This window comes from Vicia villosa, linkage group LG7 (assembly GCF_029867415.1).
Source record: "Vicia villosa cultivar HV-30 ecotype Madison, WI linkage group LG7, Vvil1.0, whole genome shotgun sequence".
In the NCBI taxonomy this organism is placed as follows: domain Eukaryota; kingdom Viridiplantae; phylum Streptophyta; class Magnoliopsida; order Fabales; family Fabaceae; genus Vicia; species Vicia villosa.
The window spans coordinates 62681301-62698363 of NC_081186.1; the positions used below are offsets into that span (position 1 = coordinate 62681301).

At 32.6% G+C, this 17063-nt stretch overlaps 1 protein-coding gene across 1 annotated transcript; it reads right to left on the reverse strand.

Annotated features, from left to right (window-relative positions):
• Positions 1-5854: 5854 nt before the first annotated feature.
• Positions 5855-16006, reverse strand: LOC131620647 (uncharacterized). The gene is made up of 6 exons (XM_058891780.1): positions 15663-16006; positions 15318-15584; positions 6831-6985; positions 6616-6721; positions 6430-6516; positions 5855-6325 (listed from the first exon to the last, which is right to left on the reverse strand). Exons 1-6 carry the CDS (start codon positions 15852-15854, stop codon positions 6188-6190), a joined length of 945 nt encoding a protein of 314 aa, XP_058747763.1. The 5' UTR covers positions 15855-16006; the 3' UTR covers positions 5855-6187.
• Positions 16007-17063: the final 1057 nt, after the last annotated feature.

Sequence of the window (17063 nt, forward strand, 5' to 3'; positions counted from 1 at the left end):
TTGAAAAACTTGTAATAATATTAAAGATTTTGACATTGACATAAGTGCAACATTGACATTGACATCCATCCGCGTAATCCGTTAACCACTGTGGAAGTCATTTGATGCCCGCGTAATTGTAGTTGGATTAAGTGCAACATTGATGGAGTGGCTTCGCAAAATCCGCTTTTATCCGCTTGTGGAGGATTGTTCAAAGATGACAATGCAACTCATATGACCAATCTTGGGGTGTTCCTTGGCAATGGCAGCTCTGTCTTTGCAGAATTTATGGCAGCAATTCTAGCTATAGAGAAGGCTAAGGAAATGAACAGGAAAAAGTTATGGCTGGAAATGGACTGCATGCTAGTTGTAAAGGCTTTTGCTAATTTTTATTTGGTGTCTTGGATTCTCAAGTCTCGTTGGCTTACGTGTCGGGCGTACACTCTCAGAATTGATTTTATTATATCGCATATCTTTAGAGAGGCCAATTTTTGTGCAGATATCCTGGCTAATATAGGATTAAAAGCAAAAGCTCTACTTGGTTTAACTTTATTCATGAAGACATTAGACCGGATTACTTGTTAGACAAAGCAGATACCCCTAGACTTAGGCTTTGTAAATGAGAGGTCTTGGCATGGTCCCCCTCTTGTGTCTCTTGTATCCCTTTTATTTTGTTCTTAATATAATTTTCTTTTTGGTTTTATTAAAAAATAGTAAGGAAAATTATAAATAGAAATGCTTTCCATTTCTTAACACCGAAAATAATATTTCTATTTATTAAGATGTGAATGTATTTTTTTTGAATAAAAAAAAGAATATATTAATTCAAAAAAGAAGCATTAAGTACAAAGGCAACCCAATAGGATTCAGCCCCTGTAAGACAAAGAAAATCTAAGTAACCTATAGCATCAAGTATGCTATATGTTTTCTAAGTTTTAGTGACATCCAACTTCTATACACTATATTATCCAAAATGCTATCTAATACTATAGTGTGTGCATTTCTCAAATACCATAGCATTCCTATATTTCTAAATTTCATAGACAGTTTCTGCACATGCTATCTTCAAAATGCCCACTTTCCAAAAAATTACAGGGGACAATTCAAAAAAAAATTATAAGGGATAAGCCAAATCTCACCTATATGGCAGGGGAGTAAATGTTGATTATCCTTAAGTAAATTGATGTTACAAAACTAATAAAAATAAATATAGTAATTAGTAGATAGACATGTATAAATAAATAAATGAATTGTGATAAATACAATAACAATAATTATTAATTTAATGTATAATAACTTATAAATAATAATAAAATTATTATTATTGTTTAAATTATTTGTAATTTAAAAACCAAAACAATTTAATATTTATAAGTTTCTATTTTATTAATTTGTAAAGAAAATCCAAATTATTGTATGAGTTTGTAAATTTTAAAAGACAAAATGTAATAAACTTGTCTTAAATGAAAATACTTTTTGTTTTTGGATGGACTATTTTAATGGAATGTTGTTAAATCTAATAGGTTATAATTAGAGAAAGTGTAATAGCTACTTGCTTTTTTTTAACTTAAAAAATTTTTAAAATTTAATGAGTTACATTTTATAATACTATTTTTTTAATTTAATAAAAGAATTTTTTTAGTAATTTTATAGTCTATATTATTTTAAATAATAATATTTTATTACAGTAAAAAAAATTAAATAATTCTTATTAAGTTTTATTATTTAATTTATTTTAAATTTAAAAACAAAAAGGTTTTATCTTTAGGATTTTATATTTTATTAATTTAAAAAATAGATTCAAATTATTATTATTAATTACTAAAACTATTTAATTAAAATTAAAAATAAAATAATTGTAATTGATTTTAGTTAATAATTGATAATAAATTGAAATAAAGAAAAAACTTTATGAATGTTAAAGTCATATATATTGAATGAAGATAATTTTTTTATAATGACCCATTTTAAATATAATGCATAATTGCCAATAAATTAAAATAAAGAAAATTTTGGAGTGCATAATTGAAAATAAATTGAAATAAAGAAAAATTCACGCTAATAATAATTATTAATTACTAAAGGTTTTTGTCATGGACAAATGTGCTATATTTACACAGATAAAAGAAATAAATTACATCAAATTGAAAAGACATTAAAACATTTAGTTTCTTCAATTTTCAAAAATAGAAATTTTGACTCTTTAGTGATGGATGCTATTTAGTGATGGATGCATTGTCATCCTCAAAATCAATTGTGTATTAAAATTTCGAGAGTCCGACAAAAATATGCAACAACCACTTCATCTTTGTTGTTTGAATCACCCCTTCAATAACCTTCAAAATTACTTTTTTTTTTTTAAAAAGTTGTTAATATTTATTGTGACATAAAATAAAAATAAGCAACAGATTCTCGCCAACAAATTTACTCACTTCTTCTTCCTCTTCATCATTACTCATCTTAGATAAACCATAATTTAATTAATTATAAATAATCATTGATAAAATAAATTATTAATTTTTTATTCATACATTAATTCTATGAAGGAATATGAATTACTTGATAATGTCATATCTTCGTTAGGGGAAAGTTTTTTTTACCATATAGCTACTCTAATTATGGAACAAGTTGGCATTGCTAACTTCAATTGTTTCATAATTGGAGTAGTTATAAGTGAAAAAACTTTCACATAATAGAAAATATTGACATTATCAAACAATTCATATCCCTTCATAGCATTAAGTTATGAATAAAAAAAATTATAATTTCCTTTATCATTATTTTTTATAATTAACTGAATTATGAGTTATCAAAGAAGTAATGATGAAGATGGAGCTAAATATGTTGAAGAAGTGAGAACTTGTTGAAAAAGATTCTTTGGTAAAATATTTTTCTTTGTAACAAATTTCAATTATCATTTATTTTTATTTTATCTACCAATAAATATTAACAACCTTAATTTTAAAATTATATTACGAGGTTATTGAAGGTGGTAATTCAAACAACAAAGATGAAGTGATTGTCGTAGATTCTTGTCCGACTCTAACTAGCAAGTCACTTAAAAAACGAAAGGCTGGAAGTTCAAAATCTTTAGACACAATTGATCTTGAGAATGACAAATCATTCATTACTAAATAGCCAAAATTTTCATGTTTAAAAATTAAAGAAACAAAATGATTCAATGTCTTTTTAATTTGATGTGTCTATTTATCTATATAAATATGGCACATTTGTCCACGTCAATTTTTTTAATAATTAATAATAAATATTAACATGGATTTTTCTTTATTTTTATTTATTTTCAATTATGCACTCATAATTTTTTTTTATTTCAACTTATTGTATTGTATTTAAAATGACTCATTATAGGAAAATTATACTCAATATATTTTGGTTTTAACATTCATAAAGTTTTTCCTTTATTACCAATTATTAATTAAAATTAATTACATTTGATTTTTTAATTTTTATCAAATATTTTTTATAACTTATAAGAATAATTTGAAACAATTTTACAAATTAATAAAATATAAACTTATAAAAAGATAAATTGTTTTTTATTTTTAAATTTAAAAGAAATTAATTCAAAATAATTGTTTTTAAAACAATTCTTTACAAACTATTCTTAGTATCTTACATTTGTCACAATATAGTTTTCTTTCAATAATATTAATTTTTTATGCAGATTTAGAACATGTTTGACATCAAACTTACATGTTCGACCAAGTCAGAATATATATATATATATATATATATATATATATATATATATATATATATATATATATATATATATATATATATATATATATATATATATATATATATATATAAAAAAATAAAATTTTAAATCATATACAATAATAAAAATAAAACCTTTTTATTAAGCAAGAGAATATGGAGACTTCAATTCTCTCTTTGATTTGTGCAATCAGGTATAATCCATAGATGTATTACTCTAACCTTCAAGATAATTTCAATCTTGCTGCTCAAAATCTCAAATAGCACAGTTATCATGGAATGGAAGGGATACCTACAAACAACAAAATAACAAAATATAAATTTAATATGTAAAATAAAAATACAAAATAGGGTATATTGATTATATGTTTTCAATACTAACCATTATTAGTCTTTCTAACTAAAATTATCGTGTGTAATGAGATGACCAAATGGAAATAGTGTGTGATGAAATGACCCAATTAAAAAATAATGAAAGAAATATTTATAAAGCATAATATATATATATATATATATATATATATATATATATATATATATTAATTAATATAAATTTGAATTATATTAAATCGTGATCATCAATCATTTATTATACTCTACCGTTTTTAACAAATTTAGTAATAAAAAATTGATTTGGAGTTAGTGTGAAGAATTTGAAAAAACAAATATAAAAATTAATAATGACTGTCCCAAAGAAATGTATCAGTTTGTTAACATAAAATTTTAATTTTTATGAATTAATTAATGGTGGTTTTATTTGCAATTATGCATTGATATTTATATTTGCAAATAATAGGATTTCATTATACTAATGCATTTTTTTATTTATTTAAATTATTTACCAATTACTAATTAAATTAATACAATTTTTTAATTTTTCAATTTAATTAAAATATTAATACTATTAATCATTTATAATAATAGATTGATTTTTTTAACAAGTTAATAAAATATAACTACATAAATAATTTTTTTATTTTTTAATTTCAAATAAATTAAATAATAAGGATTATTAATATTATTATAACTAACTCAACAATTTTACATAAAATAATAAAGATATTTATTTTTTATAATAAGATGTAATGATTGGTTGTCATTAAATTTGTTATGATTAATTAATTAATTAATTATTGAAAAAATGAATGAATTAAGTAAAAAAAATGTTTTTTTTGTTACAATATTAAAAGTTTATTGATATTACAAATATTAGATCTTAATGATATTATAAATGTTAGATCTTAATGATATTACATATATAGATCTTTTTATAAAATTAATGAATCAATGATTAAAAAATGAATGAAATAAGTAAAAATTTTAGTTTTTTGTTAAAACATTAAAAATGTATTGATATTAGAAATATTAGATATTTTATAAAATTAATTAATTAATGATTGAAAAAATAAATGAAATAAGTAAGATTTTTAGTTTTTTATTCTAATATAATGCTATATTAGATAAAGAAAATTCTTAATAGAATTGGAGTTGGTGTGGAAAATTAGAAAAAGAATGATATCAATATAGTTAGAGTTGTGTCCAAGATTGTCATCTTGACAATTTAAATTTAGATTAGGTAGATTAAAATACATAAGTTATTTAATTTGATAATAAAAGAATTAGTATGTAGTATGATTGTGGTGTATTAATGCCTTAAATATGATTAAATATAATTGGGGTATCATTGGTCAATAAATAACATCAATATCACTAATATATTTTCTCTCTAAATAATCACTACATTCAAACTTTGTTTTTGGTAGTACATTCAAACTTTGCTTTTGGTAGTACTACATTCAAACTTTAGTGTTTAAAAAAATGTGTTCACATTATATATAATTTCATAACGACTTTTTAACTAAAATATCAATCTTTTATAGAAAAAATAAAATAAGTAATTTTATAAAGTGCAATATTATTGAGTATTATATTTAATAAAAAATTTAATTATATGTTATTTTTGTCGAACATTTAATTATGAGAAAATGAGTGGATGCCCTGACAAAATTAATTATTTTTTATTAGATAATAGTATAAAATTATTTTACAGTATACCCACTTATCCCTTTAATAATTCATTTCCACAAACTATAGTAAGTAATTTTTGAATTTCTCATCTTTTAAGAAATGAATCTTTACTAAAAAAGCCAAGTAATGAATATATTTTTCTTTGGAGAAATGAATCTTTCCCAATAAAACCATATCCCATATACACAAACAACATCGAGAATTTTCAGGCACATAACACCCACTGTTTTTCATGATTTAAGAATCAAAACTCACTCACTAGCAATTAAAGAAAATGTTAACTGTCAAACTACATATACACAACTTATCAAGAAATAAGTGGTACATTAAGTAAGAAAAAACAATTTTTCTGTTATCTTTGTTAAGAGATCAGTAGATCACTTTGAAAGATCATCAATACCAATCATTCAAATGGTTGCCTATTTCGGTGAATCTGAATCTAGACAACACAGTCCGGAGAGTTACTTTGCAAGGGTGACAATGGTTGTCTAGAAGAAACAGAATCTATATCATCGAAATCAATCTTCTTCCTCATTGGGCTACTACTTGTTTTGGGACTTGACTTTCTCTTGCTTGACTGCAAAATTCAAATCAATTGCTTGGTAAGAGTGTCCTAAACTAAAGGAGAGAGAATTTAAATGAACAGTCAATGGGAATTCAACATGCCCCAATGATTCTCACCTTGGCAGATGCACTATGGGAAAGTTTCATCAATAACCTTTTGTTCTCCTTTTCCAACATGCTATTTTCAACAAATAGTAGTTTTCCCTGTGATTTTTTTTACCAAGACAAGTCAGTCATTGCATTATAATCTAAAAACTAGAAAAACTAGAAAAACTCTACAATACAAGGGTCAGCAATCCTCACCTCCTCTTCAGCTCTGTCAAGGTTAATCCTTAGATGCTCTTTATCCTTTTCTAGAGACATCAGTTCAGCAACAAGAGAGAAAACTCTCCGACTTGATTGTTTTAATCTATAAAATACAAATGATAAATCAGACTTTTAAGTAAATGTTAAATCCAAGCTCTTATGATGTAACATTAGAAAACTTGACAAGAGAAGGAACAAAGTGCGAGACTCACCCGCTCCACATCGACAGCAATTTTTTACAATGCTCATTTTCACTATTTGCGACCAAGAACTCGTATGTAGAAGAGTCATCTTTAGTAGTAACTGTTGCCAGAAGGGAGTCAAGCAAACTCTCTTCCTCCGGCATGCTTGTGGAAGAAGAATCAACCTTAGTAAAACAATAAGAATATCAGCAGCTAACATTCATGACCAAAGGATTATAGCTTGTGAAAGCAACCCCCACCCACATTTCAAGGTTAAAGAGTAGAAATATAAGAATATTCATATTCTAGTTGTAGTAGTCCAAGTTGGTTTCCTTCCTTAGTTTAGTACCATAATTTGGCAGTTATATGCAAAATGTATAAAAAATAACTTCAATGTTCTGTGATGGAAATCAAAATTAGATTATGAAGCATGTTAGATGAAATGCATTGCAGAATAAATAAAAAAGTTCAGCGATTAAAATACTTCCAAATCCAAATTCAAATGAGGATGTAAGCATGTTAAGAATGGTAGGAAACAACCTTCCTATTCCTAACAAGTTGGGTAAATGTACCGCAAAATCTAACACTTGCTTGTTTTGCATATTAGAGTTCAATCAATTAAGCTGTCCAAAATTTCACGAGCTAATGTGGAAGTCAAAGATGGGTGACTTTGCAAGATTTAGGAGAGAAACTGGAACAAAGGGTGGCATTGCAAACTTGAGCATACAACATGACCTAAAGCAAATGTTATGGTCCATGGGTGTGTCCTGTACTTACACTTCCAAATCCCAACAGAGTTCCTAATTGAATATGATTTTTTGGGAGGAGGGATATGAGCTATTCTCATGCAAGATAGGAGGCCTAATGCATACTTTAGCAAGGTGTAGGGGATAAGGAACTTAGCCAAATCAACTTACAAAAAAGAGTTGATGAGTGGTGTTTTTCATCCAACATTTGAGGCCCTATCTATTAGGAAGACGCTTTGTGGTGTCTATGGACTAGAAAAGCGTTAAACAGAAAATTCTAACAATGGAGCAACAAAAATGGGTTGCCAAACAACTCTGCTACAATTTAGAGATTCACTACAAACTGAAGAAAGAGAACAGAGGGGCTGATGTGCTGTCGGTGTGGGAGAGGATGGAGAATTTTGCAGAGTTTGGCCTCTTACCTGGTATGAGAAGATCAGAAACAATAGAGTGTGGAAGTGCACAATAATGAAAAATTAGGAGCAATCACCACAGCCCTGAAGAAAGATGCTGCATCAAAGGCCGGTTTCACCTAAAAGCAGGGGGGGTTTTGTACTATGAGGAGCGGACAGTGGTGTCATGTAAGTTCACGTTCATACTGACCCACTTCAAGGAATTTCACACAACACATCAAAATGGACATTCGAGGTTCTAGCAGACCCGCGGGAAGTTGGCAGCAAACATTTCTTTGGTTAGGAATGAAAAAAACAGTCAGACTTCATAAAGGCATGTCATTTTTGTCAAAGACGGAAGGTTGGCTGTGTCACCAGGGGGATTGTTACAGCCATTAACTAATTAAAAAAGGATGAGGCTATCTTAGTAGTGGTGGATAGAGTGTCCAAGTACTCCCATTTTATCCCTCTTAACTTAAGCAACCATACTCAGCTACATGGAGTTATCTCATCTATTGTAAGTAATACAGATCTGCTCTTGTCATTCCAAGTGGGATGGAGAAGTAAAGTGGTGAACTCATACTTCGGGACATATCCGAGGTGCTTATTGCAGATAAGCCCAACACTTGAGTCTCATGGGTTCATTGGGCTGACTGACTATAGATTCAATACGATCATGCTTCAACAAGGAAAACTCGTTTTGAGACAGTATAAGGATGCAAACCAGCTGTGGCAACACAGTGACCATGAGATGAAACAAGGGCAGAAGTGATGCAGTGGGAGTTAGTAGACCTCGACGAAGCTATCACAAAATTACATGTGCATTTACAGCATGCAAAGGAACACATTAACTCTCAGGATGACATGAAAAGGAGTTTTAAAGTGGGGGAGTGGGATTCTATCAAGTTATGGACACATCATCAATAATCTATAGTAGCCTAAATCATTGCCAAACAATGGCATATAGGCTAAAGTTGCATATGGAATCTAAGGTCCATCAGGTGTTCCATATTTTGTTATCGAAGAAGGCTGGTGGGGAGTATATGACGAAGGGGAGCAGCTTGCAAACCTGGAAAGCAAGCGATAACACAAATATGAATGGACCTAAGACCGTTTGGCTTGTTACCTATGAGGGGATGACTTCTTGCAGGTTCGTTCAACAGAAAGGGAAAACGGCGGAAGAAACTACATGGGAAGCTTCTATTACCATCAAGATTCTGTTTCCAAAGTATAGCATTGCAGACAAGGATTTGGTTTTAGGAGGGAGTTGATAGGTCCCAATTGGTCTAGGAATAACAATCACAACACAGAATTCAAAAGAAAGAAAAGTATACTGTATTATTTAGGAATAAGATTAGAGATCAAACGGGATCTAACCATGCATACAATATACTGTGAAAACGATAAAGAAATACTGGAAATTAAATTAGGGTAAGCATTTCGAGCTGCTACGCACTCCTATGCAAAGACTGCAATCTGAATAATCCCCCTTCACTGCCATTGATTTGTTCCTTATAAAGTGGTAGTCATATCTGCTGCATTTAATTAGTATCTGCTGCATTTACTTAGTATCTGCTGCATTTAATCCTCCTGATCTCGTGCTTCTCTCCCTTTATTTTTGCGCTTTCTGGTATAAACTATACCGTATTTATCAATTCCCCCTCCTTCAAGACTCTCTTTGACCTCAAAGAGAAAGTCAGGGAACTCTTGTCTCATCTTTTCCACCAATTCCCATGAATTTTCAAATTCTGGTAGTCCTTGCCACTTCACTAAGACTTCTAACTCCCCCTTCTCATTGACTCTAGTGTCCCTTGCTTCCTCAGGGCCTGGTTCCAATTGCCAACTCTCATTCATGCAAGTCGGTAAGGGTTGAGTTTCTACATTTGCTGAGACTGCTTTCTTTAACAGGGATGCATGGAATACTGGATGTACTCTACTGTCTTCAGGTAGTTTGAGTTTGTAAGCCACAACCCCTACTCTTTCCATTATCTCATAGGGTCCATAATATCTAGGACTTAGCTTTTGGTTGAACCTCTTGGCCAACTTTTGCAACTTATAAGGTTGTATTTTTAAATAAACCTTATCTCCTACCTGATAATCCACCTCTCTTCTATGCTTGTTGGCTTGTACCCTCATTTGGTCTTGTGCTTTCAGCAGTTGCTCTCTCATTTCCCTGATCATTTCATTCCTTTCAGCAGTTAGTTTGTTGACTTCTTCTACTGCAGAAAGATGTGCATCTCCTCTAACTAACACTGGTGGGCTTCTCCCATATAAGGCTTCAAAAGGAGTGGATTTAAGAGAGGCATGGTAATTAGTATTATACCAAAATTCTGCCCAAGATAACCATTTAGGCCACATTTTAGGCTGCCTCCCTGTCAAGCACCGTAAGTACGTCTCCAAGCATCTATTCACTACCTCGGTCTGTCCATCAGTCTGGGGATGATATGCACTACTGTACTTCAACTTTGTACCAGCCTGTTTGAACAACTCTGTCCAAAACGAACTCAGAAAAACTTTGTCCCTGTCAGAAACTATTGAACTAGGAAATCCATGCAGTCTGACTATTTCTTTGATAAATAGTTCTGCTATATCTTTGGCTGTGTAAGGATGCTTCACAGGCAAGAAATGAGCATATTTAGTCAACCTATCCACCACTACCATAATAGTATCTATTCCTTGAACTTTGGGTAATCCACCAATAAAATCCATGGATATATCACTCCACAATTGAGTGGGTATAGGTAATGGTTGTAGAAGACCACCAGGACTCAAAGTTTGGTATTTATTCCTTTGGCAAACTTCACAAGATTCAACATAGGACTTGATACATTTCCTCATTCCTTCCCAATACACCAAGCCTGCAATTTTCTTGTAAGTCCTTAGATAGCCCGAATGTCCTCCGGTGGCCGTATCATGAAACTCGTGTAGGATCCAAGCAATCCTGGGTGATTGTTTTGGAATCACTATCCTTCCTTCATGAAACAGTTTACCACCTCTCAGTTGATAACCGGGATGACTCATTGAGTTACTCACTAAATCTTGAATAAGATTTTTCAATTTTTCATCTCCTTGTATCTCTTCTTCTAATCCTTCCCAAGCTTCACATTGTACCATAGCAATAGTGGCATATTGCATCTGTCTTGAGAGGGCATCAGCAGCATTATTTTCCCTCCCTGGTTTGTACTTCACCTCGAAGTCAAAACCAATCAGCTTTGCTATCCATTTCTGTTGATCTTCACCCATCAATTTTTGTTCAGTGATGTGTTTTAGGCTCTTTTGATCAGTGTGAACTTGAAATTTTCTTCCCAACAGATATGGTCTCCATTTTTGTACAGCTATTACTATGGCCATAAGTTCCCTCTCATACACAGACTTGCTTTGGGCCCTAGCAGATAAAGTCTGGCTCATGTATGCTATTGGTTTTCCTTCCTGCATCAATACTGCACCTATTCCATGGCCAGAAGCATCCGTTTCTAACACGAAATCTCTCTTAAAATCTGGCATAGCTAGGACTGGTATAGTGGTCATTGCCCTCTTTAAGATTTCAAAGGCCTGTTGTGGTTCTTCACCCCATTTAAAATTATCTTTCTTCAGTAACTGTGTTAATGGCCAAGCTATTTTGCTATAGTTCTTGACAAACTTCCTGTAGTAACCAGTTAAGCCCAAAAATCCCCTCAACCCTTTTAAATCCTTAGGAATCGGCCACTTTAACATGTCTTCTATTTTCTTAGGATCGGCTGATACTCCCCCACCAGAAATAATGTGGCCCAAGTACTCAATCTCTGCCTGGCCAAATGAACATTTTTTTTTGTTCGCAAACAGTTTGTGGCTTTGAAGAGTTTGCAGAATTTTTGTTAAATGCAATACATGTTCAGCCTTGTTGGTGCTGTAAATGAGAATATCATCAAAAAAGACTAATACAAATTTTCTCAAATAAGGTCTTAACACCTCATTCATCAACGCTTGGAATGTAGAGGGAGCATTGCTCAAGCCAAAAGGCATGACTAAGTATTCATAGTGGCCCTCATGGGTCCTGAAAGCAGTTTTGGCTATATCAGATTCTTTCATTCTAATCTGGTGATAACCAGATTTTAAGTCCAATTTAGAAAATATGGTGGCACCACCTAATTCATCTAATAACTCTTCAATTACAGGTATAGGAAATTTATTAGCCACAGTTACCTTGTTTAAAGCTCTGTAGTCAGTACAGAACCTCCAGCCTCCATCTTTCTTTTTGACTAACAGAATAGGACTTGCGAAAGGGCTTGTACTGTGCCTGATAATTCCAGCCTGCATCATTTCTTTTACCATCTTCTCTATTTCATTTTTCTGGTAAAATGGATATCTGTATGGTCTTAGGTTAGGGATAACTGCATCTGGTTGTAATACAATGGCATGATCATGTTCCCTACGTGGTGGCAACCCAATAGGCATGTTGAACACATCTTCAAATCTTGCAACTACTTCTTCCCAGTCAGAAGTAATTCCATGATTTATCTTGTCTTTCAACTCTCCTTCTACTTCTTGCACATAGAATCCCATCCCTTCTTTAGAAATAGCCTTTAACATGGTTCTCCAATTTACTTGGCTATTACACATGGATGGATCTCCTTGAATAATATGCTTGTTCCCTTGCACTTCCCACTTCAAGCATAAGTTGCCGAAATTTGCTTCTATGTTGCCTAGACTTGCCAACCAGTCCATGCCCAACACCATCTCTGAACCACTAAGTTCCATGATAAAAAAATGTTGTTGGAACTTAACATCTTGGATGTTGAATTCCAACTCTTCACATACCCCTTGATTCTTCACCTTCTCTCCATTTCCCACCTCAATGACATAAGTAGGTGTCTCAGTTACTGTTAAACTGAGCTCAGTCACCAATTTAGAAGCTATGAAATTACTTGTAGCTCCTGAATCTATCAATGTCAACACCCTTCTACCTCCTATATCAGCCCACACCTTAAAAGACTTATTGGAAGTGAATCCCTCTTTACTCTGCAAGGACAGTCGTAAAGTCTTTAACTCCTCTACTATTTCAACCTCCTCTTTCTGCTCTGTCCCCCAGTCCTCTCCGTCCTCCTCTTCACTACTTGCTTCACATAATTTCAGTTGCATGTGCTTGAACTTGCACACATGTTCCTTGTTCCATTTATCCCCACACTTGAAACACAATCCCTTCTTACTCCTTTCCTCCAGTTCTGCCGGGTTAAGTCTTCTTCCTTTTGATCTATCAATAGTCACTGAACCACTCTTCTCATTCTCCTTCTTAAGCCCACTGTACTCACCAGGGTCCTTGAACCTCGTGTTACCTCCCTTATCCCTCCAACCACTTCCTCTCTTCCAAACCACTTCATTTTTTTCTTCGATGAGTAAAGCCCTGTCCATTAATTCAGCTAAGTCATGGCTCTCATATAATTTTAGCTCTGCTTGAATTTCCTCCTTCAAGCCATTTAAAAAAATTGATTCCAACATCACCCTTTCCTCCCTACGTAAAGGTGCTACAAGTCCTTCAAACTTGTCCCTGTACTCCATCACAGTACCCTTCTGCCTCAAACTCAACAGTGGTCCCAATGGGTTCTGCAATAACCCAGGTTGGAATCTTCTAAGGACTGCTATTTTGAACTCTTCCCACGTTCTTAATGGTGTTTGCTCCTCCCACCATTGAAACCAGTTCAAAGCCTTTTCTTCTAACGCCAAAACCACCGTATCCACCTTGTCCTGCACACGTATTTCATTCAACTTGAAATAACGTTCCACTCGTACTAACCACCCATACGCATCCTCCCCTTTGAAAATTGGAACCTCCAATCGTCTCCTACCTCCTCCAAAAATCAAACGGTGACCACCGTTGTTACGTGTATCACGACGTCGTGATCCTGATGAAACAGCGCTCTGATCGCTCCACTCGTCTTCCTCGTTGTTACGATTACGCCTTTGACGACGACGAGGCTGCGTTTCGACAATAAGTTGACGAACCTGATCCAACGAGATCTGGGGACGTGAGTGTATTTCTACCATCATCTGTCGCATTTGTTCCATCGTTGCTTCCATCACGCTCGTTCTTTGTTCTACGAGTTCGATTCTATTATCCATAATGCTTCGTGTCGTCACGACCATTAACTGATGAAGATCTAACCAAGGCTCTAGATACCAATTGATAGGTCCCAATTGGTCTAGGAATAACAATCACAACACAGAATTCAAAAGAAAGAAAAGTATACTGTATTATTTAGGAATAAGATTAGAGATCAAACGGGATCTAACCATGCATACAATATACTGTGAAAACGATAAAGAAATACTGGAAATTAAATTAGGGTAAGCATTTCGAGCTGCTACGCACTCCTATGCAAAGACTGCAATCTGAATAATCCCCCTTCACTGCCATTGATTTGTTCCTTATAAAGTGGTAGTCATATCTGCTGCATTTAATTAGTATCTGCTGCATTTACTTAGTATCTGCTGCATTTAATCCTCCTGATCTCGTGCTTCTCTCCCTTTATTTTTGCGCTTTCTGGTATAAACTATACCGTATTTATCAGGAGTATTATTAGGACCAATCCTAACGAATGTGGGTTGAGTAAATAATCGGTCCATCAGGAGACTAGCAGGCCAGGGCAGTGGCAGGAGTATTTTAGAAAGAAAAAAAAAAGAGGAGTGCCTAGGAAACAATGAGCTGTATGCTGACAAGGCAGCAAAGGAGTGAGAGGCTGTAACTGTTTCCTGGACATGGAGAGTGGAGGTTAGGTTGAGGAATCATTCCTGATTATACAAAATTTGTTAAGAGCACGCGCAGCTGTGGCTTCCTAAAGGAGCCTCGCCCTTTGGCAGATTTAGATGTTTCCCTCTCTGTAATTTCTTCACAAATCAATCAATAACATGCATCCTCATTTTTATTCATCTTTTCTTATGTTGTTAGCTTGTTATATTTTCTGGTACTTAACAACTCCCAACATGGAAAAACTTTAAAATAGGAGTAAAGGGGCTTTTGTGTTGAGCATATAAAAATTTCTCATTCCTTTCCCTTCATATCCCAAATAAGGTAAGGTTTCATAACCTATTCCCTTAAAACCCTTTCCCAAACAGCATTTTTATCCTAAAATACTAACAAAAATGAACTAAAAAGTTCTAAATCAGTAACTGTAACTGCATCTCACACAAAAGAGATGGTTCTCATGGCTCAACATTTAATGTATGCTTTAAATAACAAATGATTAGGTTAATCACAAAATCTTGATGAAAACAAAAGCATAAAACCATTCAAAAACCTTTAAAGCAATCCAATTAGTTACCTAAATTAAACAATTCCCAATTAATCAATTAAAATCTCAGAATACAGACTTCAAAACAGAAATTAACCAAAGAAAGAGTGATACCGATTCATTCTCTTGCTGACACTCTTTCATCTTCATCTTATACACGATCAAATCCCGTTCCAACTCTTCAACTCGCAACCAAGCCTCCCTCGCTCTCTCCTCAGCTTCATTCTGAAAATCAATCAACGCTTCCCTATCATTCTCATACAACACAAACTCCTTCTCCAATTTTCGACAATGCTCCACAAGATTCTCACACTCCACCGCCAATTTCTGATTCTCCTCAACAAATTTCTTTATCGCTACAGCACTCAAACACGCTTCATACTATTCAAAAATAAAGAAGAAAATCAAAATTAAAATGAAAAAGAAATAACAATAATTATTGAAGAATCAGAAACAAACCTTGGTTTGTTCGATGAGTTCGTCTTTTTCTTTCAATTTATCGAGGAGTGAAGCGTTCTGATCGCGGAGTAACTGATCTGATTCTTTGACTGCGCGAAGCATGATGTCGAGGGTTTGGGAAGAGATTGGAAGACCTAGAGAGTGATCGATGGATTGTTTGATGAAATCGTCGAGTTCGGGAGGAAGAGACATTGTGGTGTTGTTGTTGTTGATGATGAAAATCAGTGGTTACTGGAAATTGGAAAACACCAATCGCTGAGAATGAGAAAGTGAAATGATATGTAGAAGTTTCAAATTGAAAATTGGAGGAGCCGTTGGTTATTTTTCATATCAGCCGTTGGGTTCGATTTTCAAAATTTCTTAGTAGCTACTACCTTTTTTTTTTTTGCTATTTGCACCGGTGTCGACCCACCACAGGTGGGCCACTAATCCGGCTCGTGCGGAGAGGCATGCGCACTGGCCAAGCAAGATTGTTCCGTCTGGGAATCGAACTCGGTATTCCCCGAGTACGTCCTTGGACGGGGCTCCTTGCCAATGGAGCTCAACCGCTTGGTTTAGTAGCTACTACCTTTGAGGATAGGTAAAGTCGATTTAAATATTAATTTTAATTAATAAGATATTTTTTTATAAATAAATGATATAATAACGGTTATAACATGTTTGGATTAGCTTTTGAAATGACCAAAAGCAATTTTTAATGTATAGAATTGATTTTAGGTGATAGTGAGATGTTTGATTTATCAAAAGTAGAATTGATTCTACTTTAAGTTAGAATTTATAGCTTCTACTTCCTTAATTGATTCTAGATAATTTTTACACTAAAATTTATTGTTCAACTCACTTTTACATAAATGTATCCAAACATAAATCAATTATGTTAAAATCAATTCTATTACAATCAATTCTATCAAACTCATTTCTGTTAGAATCAATTCTATCAACCTCCAATCCAAAATTAACTTTATGTTATAATTAATAAAAAACTAAATTTATTTTTAAAAAATGATATAATATTTAATTTTAGATTATAATTATTAGATATTTTTGTTAAAAAAAGTTATTAGATATTTTTATCCTGACTAGAAGTCTTATCATCATGGACACAAAGGATTGATTAACATCATGATATTATTGTAATTATCATTCTCTCCAACAAATGAGATGTCTGAAAAAAGTGACAAACTAATTATTGGTTGTAATAAGGGATGAAATTACAAGAACAAAGAAAACTTGACTGTAGCTTGTAGTAACAGGGTCAAGTGTCCTTTTCGGTTGAAATCTATGGTATATGGATGACCATTCTTGATATGGATTATTCAATTGCTTCTAAGTATATTATTATTTTGGTTACTGATCATACCTGATCAAAATGGATCGTCTTGGTCGACAACAGTGTGATCT

What these genes read in the sequence shown, in the direction of transcription:
- LOC131620647 (XM_058891780.1), bottom strand. Translation starts at nt 15,854, where the DNA reads ATGTCTCTTCCTCCCGAACTCGACGATTTCATCAAACAATCCATCGAT. An exon ending in GTCAGCAAGAGAATGAATCG is followed by an intron (nt 6,986 to 15,317) that starts GTATCACTCTTT and finishes TGTTTTACTAAG; the next exon opens with GTTGATTCTTCTTCCACAAG. An exon ending in CCCATAGTGCATCTGCCAAG is followed by an intron (nt 6,326 to 6,429) that starts GTGAGAATCATT and finishes TGAATTTTGCAG; the next exon opens with TCAAGCAAGAGAAAGTCAAG.